Source organism: Tympanuchus pallidicinctus, unplaced genomic scaffold, assembly GCF_026119805.1.
Source record: "Tympanuchus pallidicinctus isolate F22 unplaced genomic scaffold, pur_lepc_1.0 scaffold15, whole genome shotgun sequence".
Taxonomy (NCBI): Eukaryota; Metazoa; Chordata; class Aves; order Galliformes; family Phasianidae; genus Tympanuchus; species Tympanuchus pallidicinctus.
In genome coordinates, this window is record NW_026294669.1 from 9,092,255 (window position 1) to 9,110,267 (window position 18,013).

An 18,013-nucleotide genomic window follows, 5' to 3' on the forward strand; every position below is an offset into this window, starting at 1 on the left:
AGAGCCAAATATAGACCCTATGGCGTTTCCTTCCCTCCTCCTTCCGAAGTGTGGCCTTTTGAAGTGCACTTTAAATGGGATGTGGATAATTGACTCCATGAACACCCGAGTGAGTGCTCTGTTGATTTAACCAATTGGTCTCAGTTGCTGATTCCTGTTTTGTTTTGGATGATTTTCAGCCCAATTGCCCCATTAGCTACAATTAGGACTGTTGATATGACTGACAAAGGGTGGCCAGGCTTGCCACAGTGGTGGGCACGATGACAGCCAGGAGATGTTCACAGCATGGTGCGCTCAGCTCTGAGTTGTGTGTAGGGAGTTGACTTAAATTGATGGTTGTTGCCCAGCATGGCGTAAAACTGATCAAAAGGGACCTGCGTTGTGTTTTACAGGAGGGTGACTGACTGAAAAATGGGGCTGGCATAAGAAGTAACATTTGGATGAACTTTTCTTTAATAGAGGTAGAAAGCTCCTGATCCTGTATAAAGGGGAAATTTTGAATTGCTGGGCTTCCTCTGTCCCACCAAAGCTGCGAGAAAAGGAAATAGAAGTGGGACAGAGCAGTTTGTGTATCCTGTGACTTTTTCAACAAATCTGTTGCTGTCATGTTCAAGTAACATCTGCCATTGTTTCGGGCTGTGTGCATATATACAGATAGTCTCTGCCATCCAAGATTTACAGTTAGGTGAATGAAATGGGAAAGGGAACAGCAGGCAAATGAAAGGAGTGTGGGAAATCATTTGGCTCCTTAAGGTTGGCGGAGATTGGTTGCACCAATACTGTCCATTCATTGTGCTGGTTGCAAATGCTAAGGTATTTCGTTCTGCACAACTCCTTGACTTTAAGGTATCTGACTGTGTTAATATGTTCTGGTTGTCTCAGAGGATGATAGTTAATAACACAGGGAGTTATTTGACCGTATCCCACCTAATTGTGTAAGCTGGACCTGAGTACAGGTCTTTTTTTCTTTGTCTCTCAGAAACCTTAATACTAAGAGCTGTGTAGAAACTAGTGGGCGGGGGTTGCAGTTCAGATGTTTCCTGCTTCCTTTCTTCCTCTGCAGGTCAGATGAGGGACTGAAGGGTCTCAGAATCTCCCTTCGGCTGTGGCATGGCCTAAGTGGTTATACAGAAAACAGTCTGGTTATGTACTCGGCCTTTGATATGAAAAAGGAGACAAAAAGGTTGTACCTGGTGATCTTTCAAGTCCCTTCCAGCCTGGACTGTTCTGTGATTCAATTAATCAGGCTGCCTGCATCAGCTTGTCATTTAGTTGTATAGACCCCAAGTCCATCTGGAAGACCCCAATCAGAGATGGTCTATTCACAGAGAAGGAGATTGTGTCTGGTGAGGTTCTGCAAGGTTTTGGTTTGAGTTCTTTGGTGTTTTCCTTAAGCACTTGGATGATGGAAAACAGAATGTGCAGGTTAAATGTGCTGCTTGGATCAGCTGATGGGATCTGGCTTCTAGGTGACTGCACACGTACTGGGGCAGTGGCATCAGTTGAGACAAACAAAGTCCTACAGCCTGTCAGAAACAGTTGGCTGTGCCAGTGCAGGATGGGGACTGTTCCAAATGGGTGAAAGGGCATGATAAAAGAAAAAAGGCAGATAACATAGAAGATGGGCAAGAGGGAGCAGCAAGTGCTTCAAACAGAGTGGTGATGGTTGGGCAGAAGGGAAAACCCGAGGCAGGAAAATATGAGAGTAAATCATCCCGAGAGCCTAGAGTCCATGGGAGATTTTCCAGATTGGTTGGGCAAACTTCTGTCAAGAGTGGTATAATTCTGGTTGATGCTGCTCTGAAGCATGAATTGGAGAAGGTCTGTCTATATACATGAGTCCTCAGGCTGAGTTGAATAGTTCCCCACCTCTTTTGTTTTAATAGCAAAACATTTCTATGAGGAGCAGATGAAGAATTGTTTGACTGCAGACTGAGACTTTTCTTGAGGAGTTTGATAGAAGGTCTGCAGCCAGCACTTGTGCTGTGGGCACAAATTCCAGTTAAGACTGTATGGGCTTTGTCTGAAAAAAGGGTTTGGGTCTGGTCTTGCAGGAATGTACAACATACACAAATTCCCCCTTTGCAGCTTCTGTAGAAATAGTTTAAGCAGGCTTCTGTGAAGTCCGGAGGTCAGGGTGTTGCGCTGAGCATATTCTCTTTAAGTCTCATCTGTAGCTTGTTCCTTGTGAAGATGACTGGAACTTCTAAAAGCCTGGCAGCAGGAGACCCATCCATGTTTGGGCAACACAATGAATGCAGATGTAGTAGGAAACTTTTGATTATCTATAGGATTTTTCTGTGGCAACTTCAAAGCTCTGTGGTTAGTTATATTCTGACACTTTAAACGAACATGTCTTGTGCTCAGAACTCTTGATTAACTTTCCAGTCGAATCTATTGTCCAAACATCATTAGTGCTGCCTTTGAGGCATGGGACAGCTTTGATGGAGTCGTTTTTAAATTTCTGGCTGTCACCCTGCACAGCCATAAACAACATCCTGCCTGCTAATGAGAAAATTCAAGTTATTGCAGTCACATGTCTTGTGGAAATAAATTGTAGTGGCTGGAAGAAGAAATAAACCAGTTTTGCTCACCTCCCCCCACTGCAGTCGCAAGCATTTGGAGTGCTTATATGGAGGAGATGTTTCCACAACAGAAGATACTCCATTAAAAAGCAGCATTGCCTGCTGAAAATGAAGTTATTAATTTTGTAGATGTATCTTTAATTCCTTAACCTGCTTTCTAAGTTATCTTTACTACCCATAGGTTGTGATGGTCCTTGGTGGGCAGGTTTCATGGAAAGGTGCTGATGGCAGGACTCGCTATGGGGCAGCACAGCTGAGACGTGCTAGCAGTCCAATCATTGTCACCCATGTCTTTGCCTGGCATTGGTACCCATTTAACCATGCTTACCTCTTCCCCCACTAAAAAAGTTGACATTTGCCATTTCAAACAACCACTGGAAACAGCCACTGCTCACACTTTTTTGGGGGTGAAGGGGCTGTCACCCAAGACTGAGTTGGCTCTCCCACCATGTGTGCAGTGGCTGAGATATTCCTCTTTCCCTCCCTGTGTTTGCAGAGCACGGCTTTGTTGGCTACTCTGAAGAGCTTTTATTTAACAACACGCTGCCAGACTACAGCCAGGGGGAGTCCTTCTTCACTGTTTTTGGAGTGTTTTTCCCAGCTGCCACAGGTACGGTGAGTTTTATCCTCCCCTCCACAGGCACATCTCCTGGGGAGATTCTCCAGGCTGCTTGTCAAGCCTGTGGGTTGACATGATGGCGTTGTTTCCTCCCCTCCAAGGATTAGGCAATCTTGGCCAATGTTTTGGGGCCACAGGGTTCCAAGCTTTTTTAATTGTGATGATCAATGATTCACGTTGCTAGATAAGCCTTGCAATGAGATTGTTCTGGATGGGAGGGAAGGGGTGGGAGGACTCTTGGTGGCTGAGCTGGGCTGGTTCCAGCACCCGGGATGCTGACCTACCGCTCTCTGCACTGCCCACATAGCAGGACTCATGTTCATTAAGTGTAACTTCATGCTTTTATGTCATTCCTTCCCTTAAATTAAGAGGAAGATCAATGTCCCCTCTCCACAGCTGGTACTCTCCAGTGGGAATGAAATAGCTATCAGTTGGAGTTAAAATACCTTTTGTTGATGCTGTTTTTTAAGCAATAAAAAGTACCGATCATGAGCAGTTTCCATAGCAATGAATCCTTGGATTATAGGATGAATTTGCAGAGGATTAACTCTCCAAGCAACTAACTGAAAGTTGTTAGTGGAATTGCTGCGGTACAGAGAGAGAAACTGAAAAGTTTTGTGAAGCAGATGAGCTGGAGAAATAATCTAGCAGAATCACTTTGTCAGGTGTACCTAGAGCCCAATTTTTCCTTTGAAATCCTTTCTCGCAGCTTACCAGGCTGGTTGTTGCCTCCAGGTAGGCTTCCTTCTGAAAAATTTCCTTGCCCAAACTGTTGGCACCATGGAGCAGTTGGCTGCTGCCCTCTTCCTTATTGCTTTGGTCTTACCCACGCAAGTCTCCCGGCCGCAGAAGGAGCCCTTCTTCAGAGTCCTGCCTCTGATTCAGGAAAGCGGGATTTTCCAGTTCCCTGATCACAGAAGAAGGAACAGTTATGACAAAGCTGTGCAGAAAATTGCCATGATTAACCATATTAAATGGTTCTTCATCACTGCTAATACCTGGCTGCTAGGATGAAGGCCAAAACTAACAGATATAATTTATTTGAAGTCCTGGCAGCATGTTGCATTATTAGTTAGCGGTTGTAACACCAGTAGTAATGTTAAATATTCTCTAAAAACACGTTTGGGCTGATGTATAATTACTTTGGTTACTGCGGATCTTTTTCATGTGTTCTTTTTTATTGTTTAGTTATTTACAGGATTTAAATTGTTGCTTTGGAGCAGTGATGCCAGTGGTACCATATAACACCACCATTGTTCCTGTTATTGCTGTTTATAGCACCGCAGTGCTTAGGAGCCTCGTGAAAGAAAACGTAATGCTACATGGGAGAACTTGTGATCTGATTAAAAAAGATTAAGAAGGCAAGAGATGGGAGTCAAGGCTTTTCTGTTCCAGATCACAGCTGAGAGCCCTGTGCAACTTCAGAGCTCCCATCTCCAAGAGCTGGTGCAATGTCTTAGCCTGAATCCTCACCCAAAATGGAAGCTCAGTACTGCAGAGGGGATGCCAGCTTTCCCGGTGCCCCACATTCTGCAGACAAATGCTGCCCACTGCATTGCAGGCAGGAGGACAGGAGGGTGCTCCTCCCTGCCTGGCAGCAGGCCCAGCAGCACAGGCGGTCTGCAGGCTTCCAGGTGACATTGCAGGGATAGTTTTGGCAGCAGCATTAATAGTGGGCTGGAGAGATGCCACACAATTGCCAAGCCTCTTCTGCAGGGCAGAAAAGAAAGGAATGGCAAGGATGCATGAATGTCACCCCCAGCTGCACCTCTGCTTTATCCTCCTGAACCATTCCCTGCACCATCCCTAAGCAGTTTCTGCTTCTTCTGGAGCCCCCTTGGTGATGTGGACAAAGCATTGGCAGCACAATCCCATGCATTAAGTTTTTCAATTCAAGGAAAGTTTCAGCCAAGCAATTTGCTGTTCAGTGTGGGGGGCTGCTTTGAGCCACTTTGAAAAACTAATTTGACCCAAAATGATATTTGGTTTAGCTTTTATTATTGAATGTTTTGTTTATTCTTTTTAATTTTTAGCATATGTTGATTTGCAATTTAAGATGCTGTTCTAATAACAAAGGTTTTTTAAAAAGTGTTTAGGAAATTGTGAAACGAGATGTTTGGGCCCTTCTGAGATGAAGTGTTCCTTTTTGAAGTGAAACTATTTTGATATTTTCAGGATAAACTCTTTATTCTCCCTTGCCAATTGTTATCTGAATTCAACTGATTTCAGTCTGGTCTCTAGGACATGGCTAAAAGTACTTCATAGTTGCTTGTTTTCATCAGAAATAGCTCTGGAAGCTGCCGAAGAAGACAACTCAGATTTTCTGTTTTAAGTCAGAGGCAACCACGTTTAGAATAATAGAATCATGAATGTTGGAAAGACCTCTAAGATCATCCAGTCCAGCCATCATGCCATGCCTGTGACCTCTCTAGGCCACAATCCTCAGTGTCACATCCACCCTGTTCTTGAACACCTCCAGGGATGGTGACTCCCCCACCTCCCTGGCAGTCTGTGCCACTGCACCACCATTCCTTCTGAGAATAAATATTTCCTAATATCCAACCTGAACCTCCCCTGGCACAGCTTGAAGCCATCACCTCAGCTCCCCATCTAAGTAGGGATGTGCATGACAAAGGAGGCTCAGCAGCTGCCTGCCCACAGAAACGCATGCAATTGTTCAGCAGCCACACAACTGCCAGTGCAGCTTCAAGATGAAGTTAAGCATTAGTGTTGTGCAGGGAATGATTTTCTTTCTACCAGATTCCAAAGGTTTTCAGCTTAATGAAAGAAGTGTGTTATTGTGTGATACGATAAAGTAAGATGATGTTTGAGCAGCATTACTGGAAAATGTCATTGTACTGACACCAGTTCTGAAATAAACCATATTTGGCACTTGCAAAATGACAGCAAATAGATTTAGAAGTTTTGGGCTAAGTTATCAGATGATGTAAACTGGCACAACTCCACTGGAGTCTGTGGAGAGATGCCAGCTTACATCAGTGGAGAATTTGGCCCTTTTAAACAATCAGCTGCAATTCCAATCTCAGATTTTCCATTCTTCATCTCTTGGTTGAAGGAAAAAAGAAAAAAAAAAAAAGCCAACAAACTAAACACCACAAACTTTCGCATTTTATAGTAATTTTTCTGGAAAATGCAATACAATGGCAGTTTGCAGGCAGTCGTATCTACAGTTACAAACCATAGCTAGTAGAGCTGTAAGCCAGGGTTGGTGGAGCTGATGCTTATGTCTAATGTACAGTGTAGGTGGTCTTTTCATGCACGTATCCACTGCCTGGATGATTCCCAGGTCAGGATTACGCTGGGAATAGCAGCAATGTACAGACTGTCTCAGCCATAATTTCCTGGCTGAGCTGACTGTGTTTTCATGCTTCCTTGTCCAGAAGCTTTGTCATTATCTGCCGCTCTCTGAGATAATAGCTAGTGTGGAAAATCCAGCCTGCTATCTCGTTGAAACAGAGAGGTGGATAATTTTCTCTGTGGACAATCTGCAGATAGGATTGCTTGAGTTCAAAAGGGATTGGCCATTTCCTTGTGGAATAGATCTGTCTGGAGGATGAAATGTCCCAACTTCTCTACTTGGTTGGATTTTATGTGCAAGTGCACGTATTTTTGTTCTCTTTAGTAGCTAGTCTTGCAAACCAGCCCAGCTCACTCTTTGGCAAGGGGTGACCAAAGCTATTGATAGTGGAGTTTGTTCAATTTCTTTTATTTTAATTTGTTAGAAAGGAATTGGGTTGTCCTTTTGTCCTTTCATTGAGAAGTGGGATGGTTAGTTTGCTGCTTGCACAAGGTCTTCTCAGTTCCACTCTTCAGCAGCTGGCACCCTATCTGGATAATTTCTTTTTGGCTGGTGGTAGAGAGATGACTTTGACATTGTCTGTACTTCTGTACAAGAAGATTCTCAAGTCTGGGAGTAGTCAGCATGGAGGAGGCAGACGTTCTCAGCCACTCAGACCAATGCTATTTTGGATCTTGTAGTGGTGACCTTGGCCTTTGTCAAAGGAGGCTGTGACACTCTGGTGACCTTGGAGGTTCTGCACTGGTCTGGATCTGACCCCTAACCACGAGGTCAGTCATTGATCTTGGTGTATATAGGCTCTGGCGGGCCATTTTGGGCTGTACCTTATTATGTGTGAATCTCTGCAAGGGAGGCAGTGGGGTAGTCAAGGCCCTGCAGTTATCAGTGCACAAGTGACTTCACACCTTCATTTTTTTTCATACTTGGTCCAGAAAAACACCATATTGGTGTTTCCCCAGTGCTTTGCTGAGGTAAGAGCTTGATTGAGGAGGAGGTGAGTCAAGCTTGAGCTGGAAGATACAGAAGTGGTGCCAAGTGTTTGGGAAACTTGGCCAAGAGGCACATTGGATTAGCAGCTGTCCTTCTGACAACAGCTTGCTCCCTTTGGAAGAAAAATGCAGGGTATTCTGCATTTTCTGCTTTCCCCCTGAAATGCAGAATAGCATGTCACTGAAGAGTGCCTCATGGATGCTCCATGTAGTATGATGTTTTTGGCTGTACCTATAGACTTCTGCCTTCCTACATTTTCTGACCTCCAGCTAAGCCTATTGTATAACTCTTGAAAAAGGAGCAGTGCTTGAACAGCACTTGGAAACTTTATCTGGGGAAAAGTACACCAGCTGATGGGCTTTTACCAGTGCTACACAGAACTACATCCACAGAGCAGTCTTCCAGGAGAAAATGAGCAACTCAGTTTGATTTTTAAAGTAAGTCTCAGGGATTTGAATCTGATCTGAATCTGGAAGACGGCTCCTCTGGAAGCAAAGTGCCAGGGCACTGAGGTTCTGGTGGAGAGAATGATAGAAAGAGATGGCTGCTGGGTGGGCCTGAGATGATCAAGGGGAAGAAAAAGAAAATAAATGAAGTGCTGGATGCTTAGCTGGTGTGTTTAGCAGCATGTGAGTGCCTTGTGCACATTAGCGTGCCGAGAGAAAGTGTTACAATTCCCACTTAGCAGATGGGGCCATGGAGCAATGAAAATGTGTAGGAAGGCCCAGGACAGAGCAGGCAGATGAGCTGCTGATCCCTGATTAGCAACAACCATGGCTCCCTGGTGGCCATCCATCTGTAGCCCTGCAAGGCCTTTAGAGAAGGCATCCATCTGGCTGAGCTGGGATTTATCTGCTGTGCTGCAGGATTTGTTGCGAAACTGACTGTCCTTTGCTGAGAAAATTCTCCCAAAATGGGACAGAGATGGGCAAGAATGAGTGTCTTAGGGAGGCTCTTGTCCTGCCTTCAGATTGTCTGAATTCTCATTGGAATTCTAAGTCAAGCATTTAATTTACTTATAGCAGATATCTCAAATATTCTGGGAGAAATTTGGGGATAATTTAATGAGAAAAGATGCACTTTTTTGCCAAGTCTGGCATGACTCTCTTCAAATGTGAGTAAAGTCTCTTAACTCTTTTTAGGCTGGGGTTCCGAGCCCTAAGACAGAGTTGTCAATCCTTTGATCCTTCTTGTTTGCCTTTCTTGCAACTTTTGATGGTGATTTGTTAAGCTGAGGACTGTCACTGGTCATGCAATACCCTGTGCTCTGGCCTAAAATGATATTCCAGTGCTTATTGTTCTGCAGGTGTTTTCTGTGATGCTTGGGCAATCACTTACCTGCTCAATGCTTCTATTTCCTTATCTGCACAGCAGAGATAATGCCAGTCCAGAGCCTTGAGTGATGCTTGCAGAGAAGAGCCCAAGGCTGGAAACTGCCACCTACGTGCATATTCCAATTCTCTCTACTAAATGCATGGGGTAGTCATTGAACACAGACATTAAACGCTGCATTAGTGGTTGTCCTTTGTGAATGCAGACACCTGCAATTGATCTGCTCTGACTGACTGGGGCTGGTGGGACAGGACAGCCTGCTGAATGCAAGCTTGTGATGAACAGTGGCATTTTTCTTTCCAACAATCTAATGACACTGTTTTCTATCATGTTTGCATTAAGATAAGATGGGTTTTGTTGGATTTCTGCTTCTTCACACACCCCTCCCCCCAGTATTGTTCAAAATGGACAAAGAGTTCTTTGTAGATGTGTTAGCAGTTGCTCATTTCCCTTGAGACAGGAGCAGTTACTTACCAAGCAGTCAATTGGAGGCAGTAACCCTACGTGTGGCAGTGCAGTGAAATGATCTAGTTACTGTTCTGAAGTAATCGATGAAGTGACTGATTAAATTATGTTGTATATTGGAATATATGTCACGGATGCTATAACTTGGATTAACTCTAAATTGTATTTATGTCTACAAAATATAGGTGTGATGGCTGGGTTCAATATGAGTGGAGATCTCCAGAAGCCTGCTACCAACATTCCCCTGGGGTCTCTGGCTGCTATTGGCACCTCGTAAGTAATAGGCTGGGGAAAATTTACTATTTGGAGCCTGCCCTGGATGTGACCAATCCATTTCATATTCCCATCAACCTTTTATTACTCAGCCATCTGGAAAATTAACGTCTGGCTCTCATTCAAATTCTCATCCATTACCACCACCTACTCTGGGTGGGTTGGAGAGGAGATCCGTTCAGTGGATACAGAGTAAGTCCTTCCTCACTGTTCAGCTTCCTCTGTTGGATGGGATGTGTGTTGGTGCTAGAGGGGTTATGCCACTGCAGCCTGGCTGTCCCCAAGCGGCATGCAAAGTTCTTGAAGGCCTGAGACACGTGGTTTTGTCACTTATTGCTGCTGATTTCAAAGCACTGTCTTTGGAAAAAAAGGAAAATGTAATTGTTCTTATTGGGGAAAATGAGGCCAAGAGTGGTGAAATGATGAAATGACCGGTGTGACTGCAAGGCTGGGGGAGCAGAGCTCTCCCCCTGAGAAATGCTGCTTTCCAGAAGTAATGCAATGTTATGTGTTAAAAAGTACCTCAGTAGCTCCTTTCCTGCTTTCATTGCCAATTAAGCTACTTCTGAAAATATTATATTAATTGCATACCCAGCTTGAGGCAGAAAGGGGGGATCTTCTGGACATTGTTGAATTCCTACTGCAGCTGGTGCTCGTTTTGTTTTAGAGCAGGGAATTCACACCTCTGCTGCCTGAACTTTGCAGGCAACCTGGCTTATCCCTCCAATGGAACAGCCACAGATATCCAAGGAGGATCGTGACAGAGGTGGTAAACCTGGCATTGCCCCCTGAAAGAGGGGACTTGCATACAGCATGGCTGGATCATTCCCCTGTGTACATTCCCTCAGGGGAACTGTACTGTCATGCCATGGCTGTGATTTACTGTCCCCACTGTGCTGTGATGGGCACGTAATGAGCATGGTGGTGACATCCTGCCATGCAGAGCCAGCCAGTAAAGAATGATTGAAAACCCAGCTTACAGGCACACGGACTTCTTCTGCCTCTGTTGGTGGGCACTGTTCTCACTGGTCTTGTCTGGCTGGAGAAAATGATTTGGTTTTGTTGTTTGCAGGTGGTTTCTCTACATGGTCTTCGTCTTTTTGCTAGGAGCTATTTGCACCCGTCAGTCTCTCCGCTACGACTTCATGATAGCAGAGAAGGTAACTTGATTTTGTGTATAAAAAGGTGTTATATGATGGGGCTTTTAGCCTGGGGAGCTTCTTTGTCATTGTATGCTTGAGTTTTTCCAAAATCCTAAGAGATTTGGGTGCACATCTCTCATTGACATTCAAGGGATCTTCCCCATGCACATACCAGTGTACAATTGATTTGAATATCTTTGCATTCACCGGCATATCCAATAATGCTGAATCGTGGCATAATCACTCAGCAGATAGCTTTAAGAGCTACAGTATGCTAATATGGTCCAGTGATAAATGCTGTCTTTTATTGAATGTATCCTTTCTCATTGGTGGAAGTTTGGGCCAAATTGAAATCTCTAAAGAACTCCACTGCTTATCTGTACTAAGTCAAGCGAGGCTGAGGGTCTCATATGACCCAGACTGTAATTGCAGTGTGAGCAGTTGGATTAGAGAACTTGAGACGTTCCATGATGGTGTATGTGAGTGAAGGAGAGTTGTAGGGTTATGTGCAATGAACCCAGGCGTTGCAGGCCATTGAAAGAAGAGCAAAGATGTCGGTATGCCTCTCTGTCTTACTCTAGATGGCATATGGAAGGGCTAATTTCCTATTATTCAGCATTATACTATATGATATCTGACACTGTTTTGTGGTTATTTTTATTTTTTGAGATGTTATCTATCAGTTTAATTTATAACACTTTAATCTAAAATGTCAGTTTGAGACTTTGGCTTTGTTTTCTCTCCAAGTAACTGTAGCCCTAGATATCCTCCAGTCCCCAAAGTAAGCTTCAAATTAACGGTGGGACTCCTGTGACTTCCTGCTAAGGTGAAACATCATCTCTATTTCAGGGAAAAAAGAATGGGGTTACCTTTAACGCAATGCTTTTGTTAAGTAAATGTGACAGATATAGCGGATGGAAAGTATGGTAATGAAACAGTACCTGTAACTGAACCAGCTGAAGAGAGAGAGATTTTTGAATGTGTTTTAACTTCAAAACCCTCCATGGGGAAAAGCTGTAATATCTCCCAGGAGATGAATCTGAAGATATTTAACGCTGTTAAATATAAAAAAAAATAAACAGACCCCCCCCCCCCAAAACAAAGCAAACTGCCTTCAGTGGAACAATGCAAACACTCATTTGGCTTCTCTGAGTGGCTACAAGCAAGCCTGTGTGTTGGAATGACTTTGGAGAGAGAACGTGATCGTTGCGCACTGAACATTCCAGCTCCCCATTTTCTGGCAGGTGCAGGTGAGCGAGTGGCTGCTTTTGTGCCCCATGGTGCTTGTTTGGCTTTGCAAACACAGAAATGAGATTCACTGATTTCCCTTCTTAATGAGCCAGAAGTGCCAATTTCTTACTGAGTATTCGTACTCTAGTACTTAAAACCAACAGCAAAACCTTTCATCAGCCTTAGTGAAAGGGACTCTTCCCCTCTAACCCTGATTTGAATGTCAAGTAGTGCATTTAAATGCAAGCTTTTTTGGCAGCTGAAGTAATATATGATGTCTGGCACTACTGATTGTTTCTGCCAAGTGTTTCCCAAACCAGACCAGTTCTTGGAGGGGGGGGAGAGGGGGGAGGTATTTCTGCTTGTCAGGCTCCTGCAGCCAGGGTCTGCCCATTTGTCTGATGGAAGCTGATAGCTGCTAATCGTCCCCTCAAGTTTTTCTGCCCCACAAGATAAAATTCCCAGAGCAAGTGGATTTGCATGGGGAGAAGCAACACTGTTGTTTGAGTGGTAGGAGACCGGTACGGTTCTAAAATACATCTGGCAAACACAGTGAAAACAAGTATTCCCACAGAAAACTGTGCTAAAACCCTGTTATTAGCAAGCCAGGAGAATAACCCTCGAATCTCTGAATAGACAACTTGTGTTTCAGCCTGTAGAAGCTGCCCATAACTATAGGGTTAGTGAGGATGTCTCTTTGCTTGAGAAAGGTTGGGCTTCAGCTGGCCTTGGCTCAGTGTTTCGGGGCTTGGAGCTGTGCCTGGCCCACAGCTTGCTGCCTACACGTAGTGCTGCCCAGCTGGACTGCCAGCTCTAGGAGGTGTTGGCTAGCAAAGGGCAATAAAACCACCTGTAGTAAGCAGCACTGTGGCTTTAAAGGTTTTGAAGTTTTGTGCATACCGGAGGAAATTCTTTGCTCATTGAAGACAGGAAAAAAAGGTCATTGTATTATATCCTTTGGAGCATGTTTTTTGAGATGCCATTTGCTTAAGTGGCAAGTTTGATTTGGTTTTACTGCGGATTTTCTTTCAGGATTGGTTTTCCCCTCTGGGATGCAGGGGTTTGTCTTCCTGTTTTGGATGGTTGGAAGCCTGGGTAGCTTTTCCTGTATGGTGTGCTCTGTATATAAGTGATCTCTCCTGAAATAAACTCACTTGCAGTTACTTAAGTGGAATCTAATAGCTGCTGCTTTGCTGCAATTGCTCCGAGTGACAAAGACTTTCTTGGATATGAGTTTGTCAAATGGCTCTGTTGATACAGGATGTTCAGTATTAAATTACTTTTATGGGGTAATTTTCCCGTATTAATTACTTGCACTTTATACCACAGACCAGTTAAATTGCTGCCTTTTCCACTTAGATCATTCTGCAATGTTATAAAATATAGAGGATCTGTGAAAATGCACATTTAAAATCACTTGTGGGTCTTTGAAAAACAAAGTAATTGACTTTGCCTTCTCTCTGCTTCCTCCAGGTATCTTTGGTGGGTTTCTTGTTTCTGCTAGGGCTGTACATCTCATCCCTGGCCTCCTGCATGGGGGGGCTCTACGGGGCGCCCCGAATCCTGCAGTGCATCGCCCAGGAGAACGTGGTCCCCATGCTCGCCTTCCTTGGACGTGGGGTTAGTGACCCTTCCTGTGAAGTTACTGTGAAAGCTAACCTGAAGGGAAGCTGCTGATACAAGGAGTATTTCTGGGATGGGGTCTGTGCTCCCTGTCTCAGCTGTGCCCCTGTCCTAGAGCCATTTGGCCCTTCTGTACACATGGAAGGCTCTTTCTGGACTGTGTGACCTCCTCCTTTGATCCCACTTCTTTTGAGACATCTCCAGGAAGACAACTGCTTGAGATACAACTTTGAGTGTGATTTGCTGGTGGTTTTTTTGCAAACACCTTATCTAAACCCATGCTGTCATAGTTGTGACTGAGGCACTTGACTCTTCTCTGCCCTCCCTTTCAGGGCAGAAGTCTAAAGTTTTGTGCAAGCACCCTAATTGAATGGATGGTAGCTTCCTCTTTATCTTTTTCTTTTATTTTTCTTCTTTCCTGCTCTTTTTCCTTGAGATCTTCCTATCTTCTTTGGTGACATGGTAGCTGAGTACTAATTGCAGTGCAGTGGATTCTGTTTCTGCACCTGGGAGAAAAGGATGAGGTACCTTTTGGACTCTGTGAAGATAATAGAGAGAATACATTTGGAAGGTTAATTTAGAGGGCTGCTTTTAAACAAAGCCTTGCTTTGAATTTGGCAAGAAGCTTTTTCCTTGTCCTAGGAAGTAATCCTCATTCACATGAGTTGTTTCACTGAGAACAGTCAAAGCATCAGCCAATAAGGATTGTGTAGTCATGGGCTATGCATGTAGATCAAAGTATTTCATATGGATTTTCATTTTTCTAAAGAGGGAGAAAAAAATTTCCCTTGCTCTAAATAACCTACAGCACCTAACTGCAGCGAGCAGCTGGGAGAACCTTAAGGTGGTTTTGCTTCTTCAGAGCAGCTTATAAATGCAGAACAGATATTGCACAGTGTTGAAATTTAAGAATATTTTAAAATATCTTCATTTTAGAAGCAGAATGGTTTCCTGTATTTTATATTTCTCCGTGTAATTTTTGAAAAATAAGACAATAATAATAGAAATAAGAATAATAGAAATAACGACAGGAGAAGCAGGAATGGTAACAACAGCAAAACCTTCCAGCTACTGGGGGCAGTTGTCAGGCAATCCCAGAACAGACTGTTCTCCACGTGGCAATGCTTGCCAAACTGTCAGTCATTTAGTCCAAGGGCTGCAAAGTTGATTCCCTCTCTTCTCCGGCAGTATTCTGTCTATTTGTAGTGTTTTCTGCTCTGAACACTGGGCAGAGTGCCTCAATGTGAAATGCTCAGAAGGAGGTAAGAAAGGCAGATCACCTTCCCCTTCCTTCTCTCTGCTAACTTGAAAATTGTCTAGATTTGGTTCTTGGAGAGTTAATAAGTGTAGTTTGCCCTTAACAGTCTGTTCCACATCAGTTCTTCTTTTCCATGGTTTAGGAAAGTGTTGTAGGCAACATAACCCCAGTTAATGTGAAGGACACTATTGTTTTCTGTAGCGTTAAACCTAAGCCAGAGGCATCCTGAGATCGTACCATCTGTTCCCTATCTCAGTAAGTCTTTCTAATACCTAAGATGCTTTCTGAGAACCGAGTTCATTTATCCCGGAGACATATTTCTCATTTCATTGAGAAAAGGCGTAAGGTCCCCTTTTCTATTAATAAGTAAGCGTGGAGAAAATAGAAATAGTTTCCATTTGAGCTATGTGTTTATTAGAGAAGAACATGCAGTAAATGAAAATGTAGGATGGAAAATGTTCCCCGTCTCGTGCTGTTGTTGGTGTAAAGGAGCTGGAAGAGCACCTTTTAGCTCATCTCTGAGGTGCCTCCTCTCGGCTGTGAGCTGCTGGAAAAACTCCCAAACTGCAAGACTTTTAGAAATGGAGCTTGTTTTCCAGCAGTAGCCCGTGGGGGACAAACCACATCTCAGAAGGGCCTTCACAGTGGCTCTGATGGGCAGTTAGCATCGTGTAGGCTCACTCTTTAGCAGTGATCAAAGAAGGGCGTACTGGACCTGAGATTAAAATTTGTGAGAAGCCTTTTGAGCAGACAGCAATGAAGGGCCCTGTAGAGAAATTAGAAATGAACAGTTAAGTGTAATTAACATGTTTTATTGCCTGAACACAGCCCAAGCTTCCCATAGGCTCCACAAATCTTTCTGAAGGTTTATTGCTGCTTTAATATTTTACCATGGAGATATAGAGTGAGACTGGATGAATTTTCCAAAGACAAAGATTGAGGAAGGATCAGAGGTGAGGTGGGAACTCAGCAGTTCTTGGCTTCCAGTCTGTTCTTTAATTTATTAAGCCAGTGAACCTCTGCTGTGCACACGTGGAGGTACGTTTCATGACTAACAGGGTACCTGCAGACTGCTGGGATATTCACGTGTTACATCTGAGCTGGGGGGATCCTCACAAGTCTTAACTTAAATAATTTTCTCTTATTGATGCAATAGAAAGGACCCAACAAGACTCCAGTAGCTGCAATTTGCTTAACAAGCCTCATCACCATGGCTTTCGTCTTCATTGGGCAAGTGAACGTTCTTGCTCCGATAGTCACCATCAACTTCATGTTGACATATATTGCTGTAGACTACTCCTATTTCTCGATCTCCTTGAGCTACGACGTTCAGCAAAAACCTGGCAAGGCACTGATGGAAAACACTAAGCCTCCTCACTCTTCCCAGCCTTTGATTTTTAACAGGCCCTCCAGCCATGCATCAGATGGAGTAATTCAAAGCAGATCGAATGGCACCTTGCTGGAATTCAGAAAAGACATGGACCAGCTTTTTAAACCATTTCGTAATGAGCCAGATGCTGGCAAAAAGGAAGGAGCTGAGAATCTACTGCAAAAAGTCAAACAGAAAAAAGCAAAGAAGCCAGCCAAGCAAATGTTACAAGACAGTTTTCTTCTGGATCTTGATCACGATGCTCCTCCAACTCTGTGTGGTTGGGATGAGACCATGGAGCCCCCACCCAAAAGCCAGCAGTGTGAGGTGGGATCGTGCTGGGCACTGCCTGCTGTGGATCATCGGGGGCCACCTGAGCACGGGGAGCAACTGTGCAGCAAGGCACCAGAGGTCTCAGGTCGTGGGATGGGAGGTGAGGGCTGCAGGAAAGGGATTCATGGGGAATGATTTACGGCCTTGGTCCTCTTGGAGGCAGGCGAGAAACTAGCTTTATATGGGACTGTCATTGGGTGATTCATAGCAATAATATCTTTTATTACAGGTGAGGATAGAGTTCATTGTAATGAATCACAGGAGAAGTTCCAGTGTAATTTCCTATGGAAGATTAATCACAGGAAAGCAGGCAGGACTGTATTTAGTGTAGGGTTGTTTACTGCATGCTCGTTACTCTACAAATGTGCTCTTAATGCTGTGCATTAAAAAGGTTTTGAGTATTATCTTGGGGCTTATTTTGCCATGATGTTGGGTAGGAGGGTAGGAGGGATGGATTTTTGCAAGCCTAAAGCTCTAGCTATCAAAATGAAATGATCCCCATGCTGCAGGAGGAGGCTGTAATTCGTCATCCGCAGCTAAGAATCTGAATTCATTTTGTTGGCACTGTGGGTATTTAATACTGTTTACAGTGGGGGCTGTTGTCTCAGATCAGTAATCTTCTATCAATGTTAGCCAATTAAATGTTATATCTTTCTTCTTTTACAAATACTGAAACTGTGCCTTGCTTTCCATACGATGACGTATGTGTGAACTTAAAATGGCCTCAATACCAGAGCTGTAAACTCCTTTGTTTCCTTTCTTTTTTTCCCTTCCTGCTTGTTTTTTTTTTGTTTTTTTTTTTGTTTTTTTTTGCTTTCATTTTAGAAGTTATGTCTAAACTCCGCCATGCCCAGCTGTCAGATAGAATTTCTGTTTTGGTTTCTGCAATCTGGTAATGTGAAGTAGAAAAAGACTGACACACCAGCTCCTTTATAATATCTCTCTTTCTTTCTTCTTATGCTCCAGAATCATCTACAAGGCAGCAAAATCTAGAGCTGGAAATTCAGCAAATTCAAAAATCCTTCTACTCCAAATTCTGCAATTACTGGGTTTCCTTTGCTGGTGTAAGTAATTTTATTTTGAGCATTGGTTTGTGTTTGTAAAACGTGGAAGGAAGTTCATCACTTCATGCGGTGCAAATACACTGCAGTATTTTAAAATGGCTTTTGTGTTTCCCCGCTTACCTGAACTAAAGACTTGCAGGAATATGCATCCCTAGTTCAAATTATAAGAAAGGCAGATGACATTATTTAAAAGAGCTAAAACAAAAAAACACAGAAGATCCAAATTCAAAGTCTGTCGTCTTAGAACTTTTCTAGAGTTAGAGATGTGGGGCTGATGGGGAAAAAACATCAGATCTCTCTTTTCACAATATTCCAGCCTGCTATGGGATGGACTGAGACATCAGCTTCAGAGCTGTATTATTCTTATTTATGAAACAGTTGATGCTACCTTAGGGTAGGATTTCATTAGTG

At 43.6% G+C, this 18,013-nt stretch overlaps 1 protein-coding gene across 4 annotated transcripts in view; it reads left to right on the plus strand.

Annotated features, from left to right (window-relative positions):
- The window catches only part of SLC12A8 (solute carrier family 12 member 8), a 46,465-nt gene that overhangs the window by 22,417 nt on the left and 6,035 nt on the right, over positions 1-18,013 (plus strand). For all 4 annotated transcript variants that reach the window (XM_052674796.1, XM_052674798.1, XM_052674797.1 and 1 more), the window contains 6 exons: positions 3,082-3,195; positions 9,496-9,583; positions 10,656-10,743; positions 13,429-13,575; positions 15,993-16,638; positions 17,505-17,602. In XM_052674796.1, coding sequence (XP_052530756.1) covers positions 3,082-3,195; positions 9,496-9,583; positions 10,656-10,743; positions 13,429-13,575; positions 15,993-16,638; positions 17,505-17,602 — 1,181 coding nt within the window. The remainder of the gene's footprint in view (positions 1-3,081; positions 3,196-9,495; positions 9,584-10,655; positions 10,744-13,428; positions 13,576-15,992; positions 16,639-17,504; positions 17,603-18,013) is intronic.